This window comes from Aulonocara sp. 'chitande type north' Nkhata Bay, linkage group LG19 (genome assembly GCF_057382095.1).
Source record: "Aulonocara sp. 'chitande type north' Nkhata Bay isolate Kocher_YH1m ecotype deep benthic linkage group LG19, A_spYH_male_GT1.1, whole genome shotgun sequence".
Taxonomy (NCBI): Eukaryota; Metazoa; Chordata; class Actinopteri; order Cichliformes; family Cichlidae; genus Aulonocara; species Aulonocara sp. 'chitande type north' Nkhata Bay.
The window spans coordinates 17,408,415-17,423,349 of NC_141362.1; the positions used below are offsets into that span (position 1 = coordinate 17,408,415).

Genomic DNA, 14,935 nt, shown 5'->3' on the forward strand with positions numbered 1-14,935 from the left:
AATTACAAACTTAAACAGGAACCAAAATAATAAGTTGAAAAATAGTAAAACACTTTAGAGAGCTAATACGTACTCTGTTCAGTGATGTCAATAGTCTTACAGCTATTTGTTCTGCGGCTAAAAGAACAGTGGAATAGGGCTACTAGAGGTTTAAAATAAAATTATAATAGCAATTTATGAAGTCAGAGAAGGTTACAATAATAAGAGAAAAAAAATCCCAAATTTCTCACAGTTTAAGTTCTCATTTTTTTAAGTTCAATACTAAGGAATAGTCTAAAATTCTAAGGTTTTATAAGGTAAGTGTTCTTATTTACCTACAATGTAAAAAGCATAATGCTGTTATCCATGGTACCCAGGGGCATAAAAGGCTCATTAAGTTCCAAAAACATCAGGCCATTTATAATTTTTACTAAACATTTCCAAATGGAAATAAATTATTTCTTGGAGATTATTTTCCATGGGGGATTCGGTGTTATTCACTTCATAAGAGGTACTTCAAAGTTAATTTCACACAGAAATGGTTGACATTGTTTGTTCACATGCTACAGTACTGGATTTGCCTGGGAGTTGTTATGTATTTACAAGTGGAAGCACAGAAGCAATTAAAGTAAACAGTTGAAACCTAAGTCCCATAAGTCCCAGTGTTGTCCCATGTGCATGGTTATGTACATCAGTGTGCTCAATACTCACAAATTTAAATATTCATAAAGGTCCAAAAATAGGTGATATTCCTATTTTTGGACCTTTACTCTGTCTCATCAATGTTCATGTTAGCTACAGACAATGAAGATAAACACATTTGATGACCCAGTCAGAAGTTTAGTCACTGACTATTTTGATTTTATTCATTTGAATATATATTAGAAATGCAAGACAAAAATTTAGCATCCAGCGAGGAAACAAATGTGTCAGATTAATTGGCAATATTAAGTGTAAACTGCAGATTTTTTCTTCTTTTTTGGATTGTGCTCAACTCATGAACAATATAAATGATGCTTCACAGTATTTATTTGTTGTGCTGTCTTAACATTATTGATCATAGCAGCAAAGACTTGACAGTTGGCCAATATGAGAACACCATACTTATTCATACAGCAAATGTTTTCAGTTAAGTGTGATTTTCATCATAATCATGAAAAAGTAGACATATTCTAATGATGATGGCATATCACACAGGACTGGTGTGAATTACCTTACAGTTTCTGGCAGCTGCACTATATAAGATGTCGTCATTTAAATATCCTTTCTGACAAGTGTGTGGAAACCTGCAGCAATTTGAGCTATAAGACTTGACAGTATAGCATCAGCTCTGACAGCTGTCCAATCAAGGTTCAAGGTTCAAGGTTCTTTATTTGTCACATGCATAGTTATACAAGTATAACACACAGTGAAATGTAGCCTGACACGCTCCTCGACATGTGCAAAAATTGGGGGGGGGGGTGTAGAGGAAGAACATTATATATATATATATATATATACAGACATATAGTATATACACTGGGTGAATGTGCAGTAGTAGCAGCAAGCAGGTGAATTCTGTACATTAATATGAATAGACATCTGACTATTTTACAGGATAGACAATATAAACATATTTAAAATTAAAGGAATTGAAATGTACATTGTGCCTTGGCTTAGTGTCTGGAAGAGTCCTGACTCAGTCAATTATAGATGATGTGAGAGGGCGGGTGTGTGTGTTTAGGGCACGGATGGCTTGGGGATAGAAGCTCCTCTTGAGTCTCTCTGTCCTTGCCCGGAAGATGCGGAACCTTCTACCAGATTGCAGAAGTTGGAACTGTTTGTTGCCAGGATGGGACGGGTCCTTCAGTATCTGCGCTGCTCTAGTCCGGCATCTCCTGGTGTAGGTGTCCTGAAGCGGGGGGAGAGCAATCCTGCAGCAGCGTTCTGCTGTACGGATCACTCTCTGGAGAGCTTTTTGGTCCTTCACACAGCTGTTCCCAAACCACGATGTCATGTTCTGTGTGAGGATGCTCTCCACAGCGCCTGTATAGAAAATCCTGAGGATCTTTGGAGAGACCCTGAACTTCCTCAGTTGTCGTAGGTGATACAGGCGCTGCCTAGCCTTTTTGGTCTGGACCTGAATGTGGGCAGCCCATGTCAGGTCTGAGGAGATGTGGACACCAAGATACTTGAAGGACTGCACCCTCTCCACTGGAGCTCCATTGATGATGATGGGCTTGTAGTCTCTGTGCTGACCCCTTCTGAAGTCCACCACCAGCTCCTTGGTCTTGCTGACGTTCAGCTGGAGGTGGTTGTCCTGGCACCACGATGCCAGATTCTTCACTTCATCCATGTAGGCCGCCTCATCGTTGTTGGAGATGGCACCCAACACCACTGTGTCGTCAGCAAACTTCACAATGGTGTTGGAGCCATGGGTGGCCACACAGTCTGAAGTGTAGAGGGAGTAGAGCAGTGGCGAGAGGACACATCCCTGAGGTGCTCCTGTGTTGATGGTGATGCTGTTGGAGAAGCACCTGCCCACCCTCACCACCTGAGTTCTGCCAGTGAGGAAGTCCAACACCCATGCACACAGACGGCTGTTAAGTCCCAGATCCCTCAGCTTTGTGAACAGTCTGCAGGGCACTATTGTGTTAAACGCTGAACTGTAATCAACAAACAGCATTCTCACATAGTTACCCTGTTTCTTGTCCACGTGGCTGAGAGTGGTGTGTAGGACGTGGGCGATGGCATCCTCTGTGGATCTGTTGGATCTGTAGGCGAACTGCAGCGGATCTGTGGTGTCTGGGATGGAGGAGGAGATGATGTTCTTCAGCAGCCTCTCAAACACCTTCATTACTACCGAGGTCAGTGCAACTGGCCGGTAATCGTTCAGGGATGAGGGTTTGCTGTTCTTGGGCACAGGGATGATGGTGGATCTTTTGAAGCATGTGGGGACCACAGACTTCGCCAGGGACTCGTTGAAGATGTAAGTGAACACACCTGCTAGCTGGTCAGCACAGCAGCGCAGCAGACGGCCGGTGATGCCGTCTGGCCCCGCCGCTTTCCTTGTGTTCACTCTCCTCAGTGCCACTCGGACGTCATGCTCCGCGATGCTGGTCACCGGTCTCTCGCTGATGACGTCACTGTCCTCGGTAGTCAGGCGGTAGATAGCATTAGCCGCCTGGCTAACCTCGAAACGGGCGTAGAACCGATTCAGCTCGTTGGTGAATGCAGAGTCGGCGTTGATCGGCGCAGTGTCCCTGGCTTTGTAGTCCGTAATGGTGCGTAGTCCGTGCCACATACTCCGTGTGTCGCCCTGGTGGAAGCGGGACTCCACACGTTCCCGGTACCTGCGTTTGGCATCTCTCACCGCGCGCCGCATGCCGTATGAGGCCCCTTTGTAGGCGCTCATATCGCCAGTGGCGAGACCCGCGTTGTAGGAGGCGGTCCTGGCGTTTACTGCAGTGCGGATCGATCTGTCCATCCACGGTTTCTGGTTTGGGAATGTGGTGACTCTCGCAGTGGGGATAATCTCCTCCGCTAGCATATTGACGAAGCATACTGCTACTTCCGTAAACTCGTTGATGTCGACTGCGCATGCTCTGAACATGTCCCAGTCTACGTCGTTGAGTGCGTCCTGTAGCGTAGCAAGTGCGTCCTGTAGCGTAGCACTATGGAGAAAGTCCTCTGTATAGCTTTAATTTGACAAAGTGAAAAATAACACTGCATGTGCCTGCTGTGTGAAAAAATATATTTTAAAAAAGCGCTCACATTACGATCAATTCTAAATATTTTCAGGTACTCCGTTTGGAAGGGGTTAAAAAAAAAGTACATGCTTGAAAAAAATAATGGCTCATGATCATCACAGTATGACACAGTCAGTTAAACTGCAGGCCTCGGATATGCCTCCCCAGACCATCACTGACCCACTGCCAAACCAGTCATGCTGGATGACGTTACAAGCAGCATAACATTCGCCACAGTGTCTCCACACTCTTTCACATCTGTCACATATGCTCAGTGTTAACCTGCTCTCATGTGAGAAGGAAATAGTGTGCTTATGGCAGACCTGCCAGTTCTGGTGTTCTCGGGCAAATGACAGTCGAGTTGCACGGTCCTGCGCACAGGTCCCACTAAAGTATGTCAGGAGCTTACTCCATGCTCACGAGTCTTTTCTAACAATTTGATCACAAACATTCACAAGAGTACAATGCTGGAGGTCATCTTGTAAGTCTCTTGCACTGCAGCCTCTGTTCTTTCTTCCACACAGCAGCAGATACCAATCCTGCTGCTGGGTTGATTCCTATCTATGACCCTTTCTAGTTTGCATCATGTAACAGCCAGTCTCCTGGTGTCTCCTCCACACTCTTGAGGCCTTGCTGGGAGACACAGCAAACCTAAAGAAAAAATATATGTTCTCACTAAGTTTGCTATTGACATAAATCCACCCTTACAGTATATGTTGTCACTTTGTCAGCATATATGGAAGTTCCATCCTGGTAGAGCTAGATTATCTGTACAAACTAAATGGGGTGGGTTACCATCTCATGCTACCAGTAGTTATAAAGACACAAAAACCAAAACTAGAGGAAAAAAAAAAAAACACAATCCGAAGTAATAAGAAGAGAGAGAGCAATGGTCTATGGGCACCACATGCTCAATGTGGGTTTTTTTTCTCTTTTCATTTAAACTCAAATGAAAAGTCCATGTCGAGGCATTCTTAATTTCATTTATCACCAGAATAAAAGGCACTGATTATTAAAACAGTGTCGTAAAATCGAGCACAGAATTTACATTTCCGCTGCAGTCACATAATCTTAGCCAGATAATTTCAAAATGTATATTTCCAGTTGTCTGCTTTACACTCCTCTGCAGCTGCTGTCTCATCTACATGTGTAAACACTAAGTACATGATGTACCTGTAGCGATGCACAAAATCAGATCTAGTGTGTGAGAATGTTAGTGTGAGAAACTATAATTAAACAGAGGAACATGACAGGTGACGTCAAGTTTGAAGGCATGCATTTAACTGCAAACCAGGTAATGACAAAGAAGGTGATATAGATTACATTTTGTAGTAAAAATTAACAAAATAAAAAAAAAAACCATCAGACAATGAACAGGAAACAAAGAGAATGTAAGTTGGTAGCCTAAGGCATTTTGGTATCTGTTTCATCACAACAAAAACCATCAACAACAACATTATTTATTCCGACAGATGGAAGTTGGAAGATTTTTCCAGAGGTTGGATGCAGCAGTAGCAACAGCACGGTCACCTCTGGTCTTCAGCCACGACCTAGGTTGCACCAAGAGCAGTTGACCCGATGATCTTAGGGTTCTCCTAGGGTTATTAAGGGCTAAGGAGTTCAGCTAGGCGCAGTATTTTTTATGATTTTAAAAGTAAGCAATTGTCAGCAATCAAGCAGTTGTCAAATTCTTTAGAATTTGGGCTAATATGTGATGGTATATGTGATATCTGCAGCAGCAGAACCATCACATATTCTGCCTCAGAGGACCGTTAATTCCATTCATATTATCACAGTTGTCCTTTACCTATAGGAAAACTAACTTCTGACAACTGTGAGCAAATGCCCAGTTACACTGTTCACAGCTAGCATCACATGTGGCATGTGTTGGAGTTTCCAAAGGTTTAGGTGAACCCAGCAAGCAGTTGTAGGTATTCTGTTCAGGTACTAATGTTACATTGTTGAACACCAGCAACTAACACAGATATACATCTGTGTGAAATGCATGTGTTGCAAAGGGTTTCTATCCTGAGGGATACGTAATCCAGCATTAGGTTTGTCAGGTGTCCTCTGGGATTCCTCTTTTAAACTTTTTAGATTGTTCTCCAAAGGTTATGTAATCTTTTCTGGCCTTTGAAAGGGACTCCAAACCTTAATATCGAACTAAAGAAAGAAGCTTTGTCATAACTCATGAGACTCATTGCTGTTGTTCTATCTCTACTGAGCTTCACATGCTCATTATTTCAGTCACACTCGTGTTTTCACATGCTTGAGAAGCATCATTTTTAAAGCCTTTTTCACACCTGTGTGGTTTGCCTTCAGGTCATCAACAGTCAGGTAATATTGCATCAGTTTAGAAGAACAACATAATCATATATGGATAAAGATATAATTCCATTCTGACTTTTGTTCATTTTAAAGACCTTCCTGGGCTAATTCCCACACAGGGAGCTTCTTATCTTCAATCAGCAGCAGTGGCACCATTAGTAACTGTCAGACTAATCAAAATGTGTTGTACAGGTATAGCAGAAAATAAAAGCCATGTGACCACTGACATTTAACTGCTGCTCCTGTGCATGTGCATGTACATGTGTGTGCGTGCATGCGTGTCTGTCTGCGTGTGGGGGGTGGAGGGACCGAAAGCATTCCAGACAAAAGGAAAGTTCAATACGCTTGACAAGGGTCTCTCAAATTTTTAAAAGCTCCGTTCTTGAGATCGATTGGGGTCCTCAAAGCTCCTCTGATTCTCAGCGTGAGTTGAAAATAACAAGCTTTATCTTTCTCGCAGGCTCTTTTTCTGTATTATGAGGTCTATAGGGGACTAATCACATGGAAACATTTGAAACAAGGTAATCTCAGGGTCAGGCTGCCTTAGGTCACTGTCTCACAGGGGTGCGAGAAAATAAAGTACTCACAATTTACTGTGAATTCAGTTTTACACCAAGAGGTAAAATTCATTTTTATAAAGCTGGAATTCGCTCACAAATGCATTTTCATAGTCTAATTCATTTAATCTCTAGATTACATAAATATCTGTAGCACAACTGGATAATTATACATTTCAAATACAACGCAGGTAGCTATCTAATCAGGGAATCAACTCACAGTCTAAATCAATTAATAAAAAATATGTGACTGATAAATGTTTGCCTTTTAAATTGCGGGACAAAATGTTGTATCATCCAGCTCTTGCAATTAATGCTCACTTGGGAGATAATGAGTGGTTATGCAATACACAGCAAATCTAAAATTAACAATTTAAATAACATTTGAAGAGTAGACACTGATGTTCATATGTCTGTCACGGGCCCACAGTTTATACTGATGGTCTTTTCCAGTCTATGGAACATGCATTTTATTTCATTAAGGCCTGATGGAAGATTGCTCAGTTTTCCAGACTTCATTAAATCTCGCCTTCAGAAGTTTATAAATGGGCGAATTAAAAGTCATGGCAACATGCTGAACCTGAACCTCCCATTTGCTGTGGAAAATGTATAGACTGTATATAAAAGATGGACATTTCACTGCGATGTCACATAATTAAGTGAAATTCTAATGTGAGAAAGTGAAGCTGAGGGTTTTTGCTGTAACCAGCTCACAGTTTAGATGATGAATGTGAGAAACTAGAAACCAGAAACTAAGGGCTATTGCATGAGGCAAGGGAGAGTTACAGAAACGTACTCCCTGTTTTACTGTCGTTTTTGATTCGAACATCATGTTGTACTCACCCAGGCTTAAAAGTAGTGAGAAACCCAGAAGTAAAGAGTTCACTGAATCATACATAGAGCAAGACTGTGCTGCCACTGCTGGGTGCAGTAGCTCCACCACCCCACTAGGGGGAGGAAGCGGGTTTGTGTACTCAAGTTTCTCTAGTAAATATAGGAAAAGTTCATGGAGTCTGGCCAAGTTGATACCAGCACACAAAATATTAGCTCTGAAGTTGGCTGTACTGGAGCATGAGAAATATATGCTTGTAAGTACGATTATATTCTGTGTTCATGTTAAGCATGTGATGTAAAATGGGTTGTTGACTCTCATATTTGAAGCCGGCATGTTAGCTGCATTGCCGATGCTAATTGTGTTAGCATGTCAATAGGAAACTCCATGTGTGTTCTGCCCTCCCTGTACGTTGATGCCCAGTTTGGCAGATAGATAAACAGTTCTTCAAAAGGAGAGGCAAAGGCTTCCAGTTCTCATTGCAGGGTTTATTTGTCTCCCTAATGAAGGCACTGTAAAACTACAAACATAAGAAAAGCATATTAAAACATACATCTGGAACATAATATATTTCTCACATTACAAAGTACAGACTGAAGACTTAGCAACTTGAACTATAGCTGGTATAACCAAGAAAAATAAATGAAAACATGTTAACTCCAAATCCCGCTAGCTTGATGCTAACACACAATGGAATTTCCTATTGACATGCTAACACAATTAGCATCGGCAATGCAGCTAACATGCCGGCTTCAAATATGAGAGTCAACAACCCATTTTACATCACATGCTTAACATGAACACAGAATATAATCGTACTTACAAGCATATATTTCTCATGCTCCAGTACAGCCAACTTCAGAGCTAATATTTTGTGTGCTGGTATCAACTTGGCCAGACTCCATGAACTTTTCCTATATTTACTAGAGAAACTTGAGTACACAAACCCGCTTCCTCCCCCTAGTGGGGTGGTGGAGCTACTGCACCCAGCAGTGGCAGCACACTCCCTGCCTGGTATAATGAATTATACCACTACCCATTCCCTGGATGTAGTAGTAAAACAACCTCCGACACTGGCCGCAAATACACTTTAGGAGTGCCATTCTTGACTACCTTCACTTCCACCTTACGTACTCTATGATCTTGGCTAGGAAAGGCTTTAATCACAAGTCCAACAGGCCACTCAGTCCTTTTTACTTGCGAATCCTTCATCAGTACAACATCTCCCACTTGAAGGTTTGGCTTCTCTGTTGTCCACTTTCTCTGTGTTTGAAGCGTGGTCAGATACTCAGTTTTCCACCTCTTCCAAAATGCATCAGCAAGTGCTTGGACCCTTTTCCGGTGTTTGTTGGACAGATCATTAACATCAAAATCCCCAGAGGGAGCAGTCAACGTATCTCGTTTCTGTGTCAACAACATTGATGGGGTGAGAACTGCCGGTGCTTCTGGGTCAGAAGACACTGAGACCAATGGTCTTGAATTTATAATGGCGGTAACCTCTGCCATCAGGGTGACAAGTGTCTCATGTGTGAGGTACGATGGATTCAGCCTCAGAAGAAGAGCATCTAAGATTCGCCGAGCGATACCAATCATCCTCTCCCACACCCCACCCATGTGGGAAGAGTGGGGAGGATTGAATATCCAAGTACACTTGTTGCTTTTAAGGTAATTCCTCACCTCAGAATCTGATGTGTCAAGTCTGAGTTCTTTACAGGCTCCAGTGAAATTTGTTCCCCGGTCTGATCTGATTGTTTTGATCGGCCCTCTTATGGCAATGAAACGTCTGAGCCCATTGATGAAGCTTGTAGTGGTCATAGTCTCTATAACCTCAATGTGCACAGCTCTGGTAGTCAAACAAGTGAACATTACTGCCCATCGTTTACTTTCCGCATGCCCTCCTCTTGTTCTTCGGGCAGTCACCATCCAAGGTCCAAAAACATCCAACCCTACATGAGTAAATGGTGGATCTGGTGAAAGTCTTTCAGATGGTAAGTCTGACATCTTCTGGTCCTCCATTTTACCTCTCAGCCTTTTGCAAGTTACACATTTGTGTATCACACTAGATACAAGCCTTTTCCCCCCAATCAGCCAAAGTCCTGCCAACCTAATAGCTCCCTCCGTGAAATGGCGTCCTTGGTGCGCAGCCTGTTCGTGATATCTTCTGACCAATAATGTAGCAATGTGCGTCTTGGGAATGACCAGAGGATGTTTATCATCAAAAGACATATCGGCTGAGGACATACGGCCGCCAACTCTTAATAGCCCATCTTTGTCCAGAAATGGTGTCAGCTTTCGCAGTGGACTTTGTTTTGGGATTCGGTCCCCTTTGGCTAGACACTGCAACACCCTTGCAAAGGCATCTTGTTGTGCAGTTTTAATGATCACTTTTACTGCTTGTTCTTCTTCATCCCCAGTGTTGCCACCATGTGTATCTGCAACACTCCTTGCCTTTTTGATTAGTGTGGAGACTGCACGAGTCAAAGCTCTCCAAGTGGAAAATGTAAGAAACCTTTGAGCTCCAAGCGAGCTTTCTTTAACCATTGAGCTGAAGGTCGTTACTTCAGAGCGAACTTCTGGATCCACCTCCGGATGTATCAGCTCAAAGTCATCACTCTGGGGAAGGAGTCGTTTTGAAGGGCCCAATAGAAATGATGGTCCAGTGAACCAATTGGTGCCTTTGAGAGCTGCAGCAGTTGTTGGCCGAGTTCCATGGTCTGCTGGGTTTTCTTCAGTGGTGATGTAATGCCACTGATCTGGACGAGACGACTTTCTGATCTGTGCTATCCTGTTTGACACATAGACATAAAACCTGCGTGAGGTGTTATATATGTAGCCCAGTACTATCTTGCTGTCAGTATAGTACTTCACAGAATGAATGTCAATATCCATTTCATCTTGGATGAAGACTGCCATTTCAGTTGCCAAAACCGCAGCACAAAGCTCAAGACGGGGCACGGTGTGCGCTGGGTGTGGGGCCAGCTTTGCCTTTGCCATAACAAATCCCACGTGGATATCTCCTGTTGCAGAAATTGTTTTCAAGTAAGCCACAGCAGCTATAGCCATGACTGATGCATCTGAAAACACGCACAACTCTCTGTGCTGAGTCTGTGTAGACAAAGACACTGGAACATATAGTCTTGGGATCTGGAGCTGATCTAAGTCTTTCATAGAGTCTTTCCAGAGTTTCCAGTGTTCTTGTTTTGAAGCTGGCAATGGTGTGTCCCAGTCATACTGTTCAATGGAGAGGTTTCTCACTAAATGTCTTCCTCCCACTGTGACTGGCACTACAAATCCCAAAGGGTCAAATAAACTGTTCACTGCAGACAAAATCCCTCTTTTTGTCAAGGGTTTCTCCTCCTTCGACACACAGAAGGTGAAGTTGTCTGTTTCCAGATTCCAAATTAGACCTAGACTCCTCTGAAGAGGTAGTGACTCCACTCCTAAGTCTAGATCTTTCAAATCCTTGGCCAAGTCTTCTGGTGGGAATGCTTGCATAACACTGCTGCTGTTCGATGCAATCTTGTGTAGCTTAATGTTTGATTTAGCTAGCATCGCTTGGGCAGTGCGCAGGACACCAGTGGCTTCTGCTTCATTAGGAAAAGATGCAAGTCCATCATCCACATAAAAATTGCGTGTGATGAACTCCCTTGCACTGGTAGTGGAGTCATCTGCTTGCTTAGCAGCTCGTCTGAGGCAGTAAATGGCAACTGCTGGTGATGGACTGTTGCCAAATACATGTACTGTCATTCGAAACTCTTTCACTGCTTTCTGGAGATCATTGTTTTCATACCATAAGAACCTCAGAAAGTTGCGATGTTCCTCGCACACCTTGAAGCAGTAGAACATCTGCTGCACATCCGCTGTAACTGCTATAGGTTCTCTGCGGAAGCGGATCAGAACCCCAAGGAGAGTGTTGTTCAAGTCGGGTCCACTCAGGAGCACATCATTGAGGGAAACCCCTTCATGTTTGGCACTTGAATCGAACACTACCCTTATCTGGTCAGGTTTTTGTGGGTGGTAAACCCCAAATATTGGTAGATACCACCTTTCCTCACCTTCTTTTAATGGAGGGGCCGGCTCTGCTTGCTTTTCAACAAACATTCTTTGCATGAAATCGATGAAGTGTTTCCTCATTTGTGGTTTTTTCTCCAGAGTTCTCCGAAGAGATGCAAGACGCTTTAAAGCTTGAGGTCTGTTATTGGGAAGGTGGTTTCGTGGTGACCGAAAGGGTAATGGGGAAACCCAAGTATTGTAACTGTCTTTATAGACTTGTTCATCTAATGTCTTCAAGAAACTCTCGTCATCGATTGACATTGCCGGGACGTCATCATGTTGTGTCCTTTGAAACACCTGACTGGCAAACTCACTTTCCTTACTTTTCAAGTGTTGTGCAGAGCTTTGAAGACTTAGGTTCGAGGTGTGACAACCAAGCTTTTCTTTGACTAGCATATTGTTTGGACATGCACTCAAGAGTGAAGCTCGTCCATTTGGTAGAATGTTGGTCTTGTATACACAGATGTTGGATGTCTTATGCACTTCTCCCAGACACACTTCCCCTACGATCACCCAACCAAGGTCGAGTCGTTGAGCATATGGTTCATTATGGAGACCATTATGTTGTTCTCTGACTTTGTGCACACGCAGAATGTCTCTGCCAAGGAGAAGGAGGATGTCAGCTTCTGGATCAATTTCTGGGATTTTTCCCTTGATTGCCTTCAGATGTGGGTAGAAATGAGTGACTTCTGGGGATGGGATTTCCGTCCTATCATCAGGTATCATATCACACTCAATAAGAGTAGGCAGGGGAAGCTGTGTGGTGCCATCAAGGGACTCCAAAATGAAGTCACGGGCTCGTCTCCCTGCTATCTCCACAACACCTGAGCATGTTTTCAGTGTATACGGCTCAAGCTGTCCTTCAATGTTGAAGATGTCAAAAAAGTATGTTTTAGCCAAGGAGCGATTGCTTTGTTCGTCTAGAACAGCATACATCTTGACAGCTTTCTCTGGTTGTCCAGCAGGATACACTCTGACCAAACATATCTTAGAGCATGACCTTGAACCAACTGAGTCTCCGCATACTTCTGTGCTTTTTGATGTCACGTCAGCCACACTTGCTTCTCCTTCTCTTTCTTCCCCGCCATACCCTTCACTAGCCACCAGGCTCTCTGCATTTTGAGGACGAGGATTGGGGTGTAGTGCGGTGATATGTCTTTCACTACCACAATCTGTGCACTGCACTGATTTAGGACAATCTTTGGCCATGTGCTGCACAGAAGAACAACACTTGAAACAAATGTTCTTGTCCTTTAAGTATGCCTTTCTTTCTTCCAGGGTCTTACTTTTGAAAAGACGGCATTTTCTGAGAGGGTGAGGCTTGCAGTGTAATGGACACTGTTTATCGGGGTCCAAGTTGTTCTTGCCTGTAGGAACGTTTGGGCTGGCTGCCAGATTACTTGCTATCTCCGTCCTCTTAGCAGAGACATGTGAACGATACTTCTGTTGTGTCATTGTCTCGATTCTAGGATTGTTGACGTTGGCACCGGTTACACACGAAAAACTCGGGTCATTACGAATTTTAGCTTCTTCGTTCACAAGTTTCACAAAAAAGGAAAATGGAGGATAAGACACTGCATTCTCTCTCTTGAACCTCGAGGCAGCTGCAACCCACTTCTCCTGAAGGTTGTATGGGAGTTTTTCCAGAATCGGATTCACCCCGTGGGCTGTATCGAGGTGTGAAAGGCCTGGGAGATGACCGCTTGTCTTTGCAGCATGAAGTTCTAGCAGAAGATCCCCCAACTCTCTCAAACGCTGGTTGTCTCTGTTCGTCAGCTTCGGTAAATCCTGGATTTTCTTTAAAAGTGCATATTCAATGACTTCTGGTGCGCCAAAACACTCTTCGAGTCTCTGCCACACCATCTGAAGACCTGCAGTGGGATTGTTTATGTACGCAGCCCTGACTCGCTTGGCTTGTGCTGCTGATTGTGGCCCGAGCCATTTGGATAGCAGGTCTAGCTCTTCTTGAGGACTGAGGATGGTGATATCGATATCGATCATAGTTTGCTGGCTCGCCTCCATAGCTCCAGTTGCAAGATTCTCTCTTTGGGCTCAAAGCACGGAAGACTGGCAAAGGTGTGAATTCTTGGTTGTTGCTCCTACTGGGCTGATGGATACTTGGTTCCTTGTGAGCTTTTGGTGTTGCATCGATGGCTGTGGCTGGTTGTGGCACCAGAGAAGATAGGAGTTCTGGATGATTAACTTGTGGAGTCTGCAGATCGTCGCCGAGTTCTGACTGTTGCTGCACATACTCTTGGACTCGTTCTAATGGGCTGATTTGCTGCATGCCGTCCAGCTGGGGCTGTTGTGGGTGCTCACTCTCTTGCGCAGATGCTTCCCAAGCTTGAGCCTCAGCTAGGGCTGCTGCAGCTGCCTTCTGCGATTTGAGTACGTGTAGCTCTGCATCCAGATCTACTTTCTTTTTAAGCTGCTCGGCCTGTTGTTTTAGGATGCTGGCTTCCTGCTTAGCAAAGGAGAGCTGAGCACGGGCAGCTTCTGCTTTTGCTCGTGCTCTGGCGGCAGCAGTAGATGATGATGTAAGCTGGCTGGAACGTAAAGAACTGGACACTTTTGACCTTGTTTCCAGCGTCTCATCCATCCTTTCTTTTAGAGAACTATCTGGCTGATGAGAATGATGCTTTTTTACTGTTCTGCCCTCCCTGTACGTTGATGCCCAGTTTGGCAGATAGATAAACAGTTCTTCAAAAGGAGAGGCAAAGGCTTCCAGTTCTCATTGCAGGGTTTATTTGTCTCCCTAATGAAGGCACTGTAAAACTACAAACATAAGAAAAGCATATTAAAACATACATCTGGAACATAATATATTTCTCACATTACAAAGTACAGACTGAAGACTTAGCAACTTGAACTATAGCTGGTATAACCAAGAAAAATAAATGAAAACATGTTAACTCCAAATCCCGCTAGCTTGATGCTAACACACAATGGAATTTCCTATTGACATGCTAACACAATTAGCATCGGCAATGCAGCTAACATGCCGGCTTCAAATATGAGAGTCAACAACCCATTTTACATCACATGCTTAACATGAACACAGAATATAATCGTACTTACAAGCATATATTTCTCATGCTCCAGTACAGCCAACTTCAGAGCTAATATTTTGTGTGCTGGTATCAACTTGGCCAGACTCCATGAACTTTTCCTATATTTACTAGAGAAACTTGAGTACACAAACCCGCTTCCTCCCCCTAGTGGGGTGGTGGAGCTACTGCACCCAGCAGTGGCAGCATAAAAACAGTAATTTTCCTGTAGATGTCTTTGCATTCAAACAAAAGGAGCTGCCCTGACCTGGCAGAACACAGGTAACTCTGCATTAGCTACATCCATGTTTTAAAATACTCCCTCTGGGAAAACTCACAAAAACGATGGACATCATGTCTAAAGATACAGGAGATAAATACATTCCACATAAAACAGGGAAATAGCTACAA

General features: G+C 43.5%; 1 protein-coding gene across 3 annotated transcripts; it reads right to left on the bottom strand.

The window, feature by feature from the left end:
• Window positions 1-7,816: 7,816 nt before the first annotated feature.
• LOC147306766 (uncharacterized) lies at window positions 7,817-14,690 on the bottom strand. 3 transcript variants are annotated; one of them, XR_015126454.1, is made up of 3 exons: window positions 14,556-14,690; window positions 8,248-14,252; window positions 7,817-7,944 (listed from the first exon to the last, which is right to left on the bottom strand). XR_015126454.1 is itself a non-coding variant. In XM_086275608.1 (2 exons), exon 2 carries the CDS (start codon window positions 13,497-13,499, stop codon window positions 8,457-8,459), a length of 5,043 nt encoding a protein of 1,680 aa, XP_086131734.1. In that variant the 5' UTR covers window positions 13,500-14,252; window positions 14,556-14,690; the 3' UTR covers window positions 7,817-8,456. The 3 variants fall into 3 exon arrangements, 1 of the variants encoding a protein (XP_086131734.1); XR_015126455.1 differs by having other exon boundaries at window positions 8,248-14,690; XM_086275608.1 differs by having other exon boundaries at window positions 7,817-14,252.
• Window positions 14,691-14,935: the final 245 nt, after the last annotated feature.

Bases quoted from the DNA above. Each gene is read 5' to 3' on its own strand.
- LOC147306766 (XM_086275608.1), bottom strand. From the start codon at position 13,499: ATGGAGGCGAGCCAGCAAACTATGATCGATATCGATATCACCATCCTC.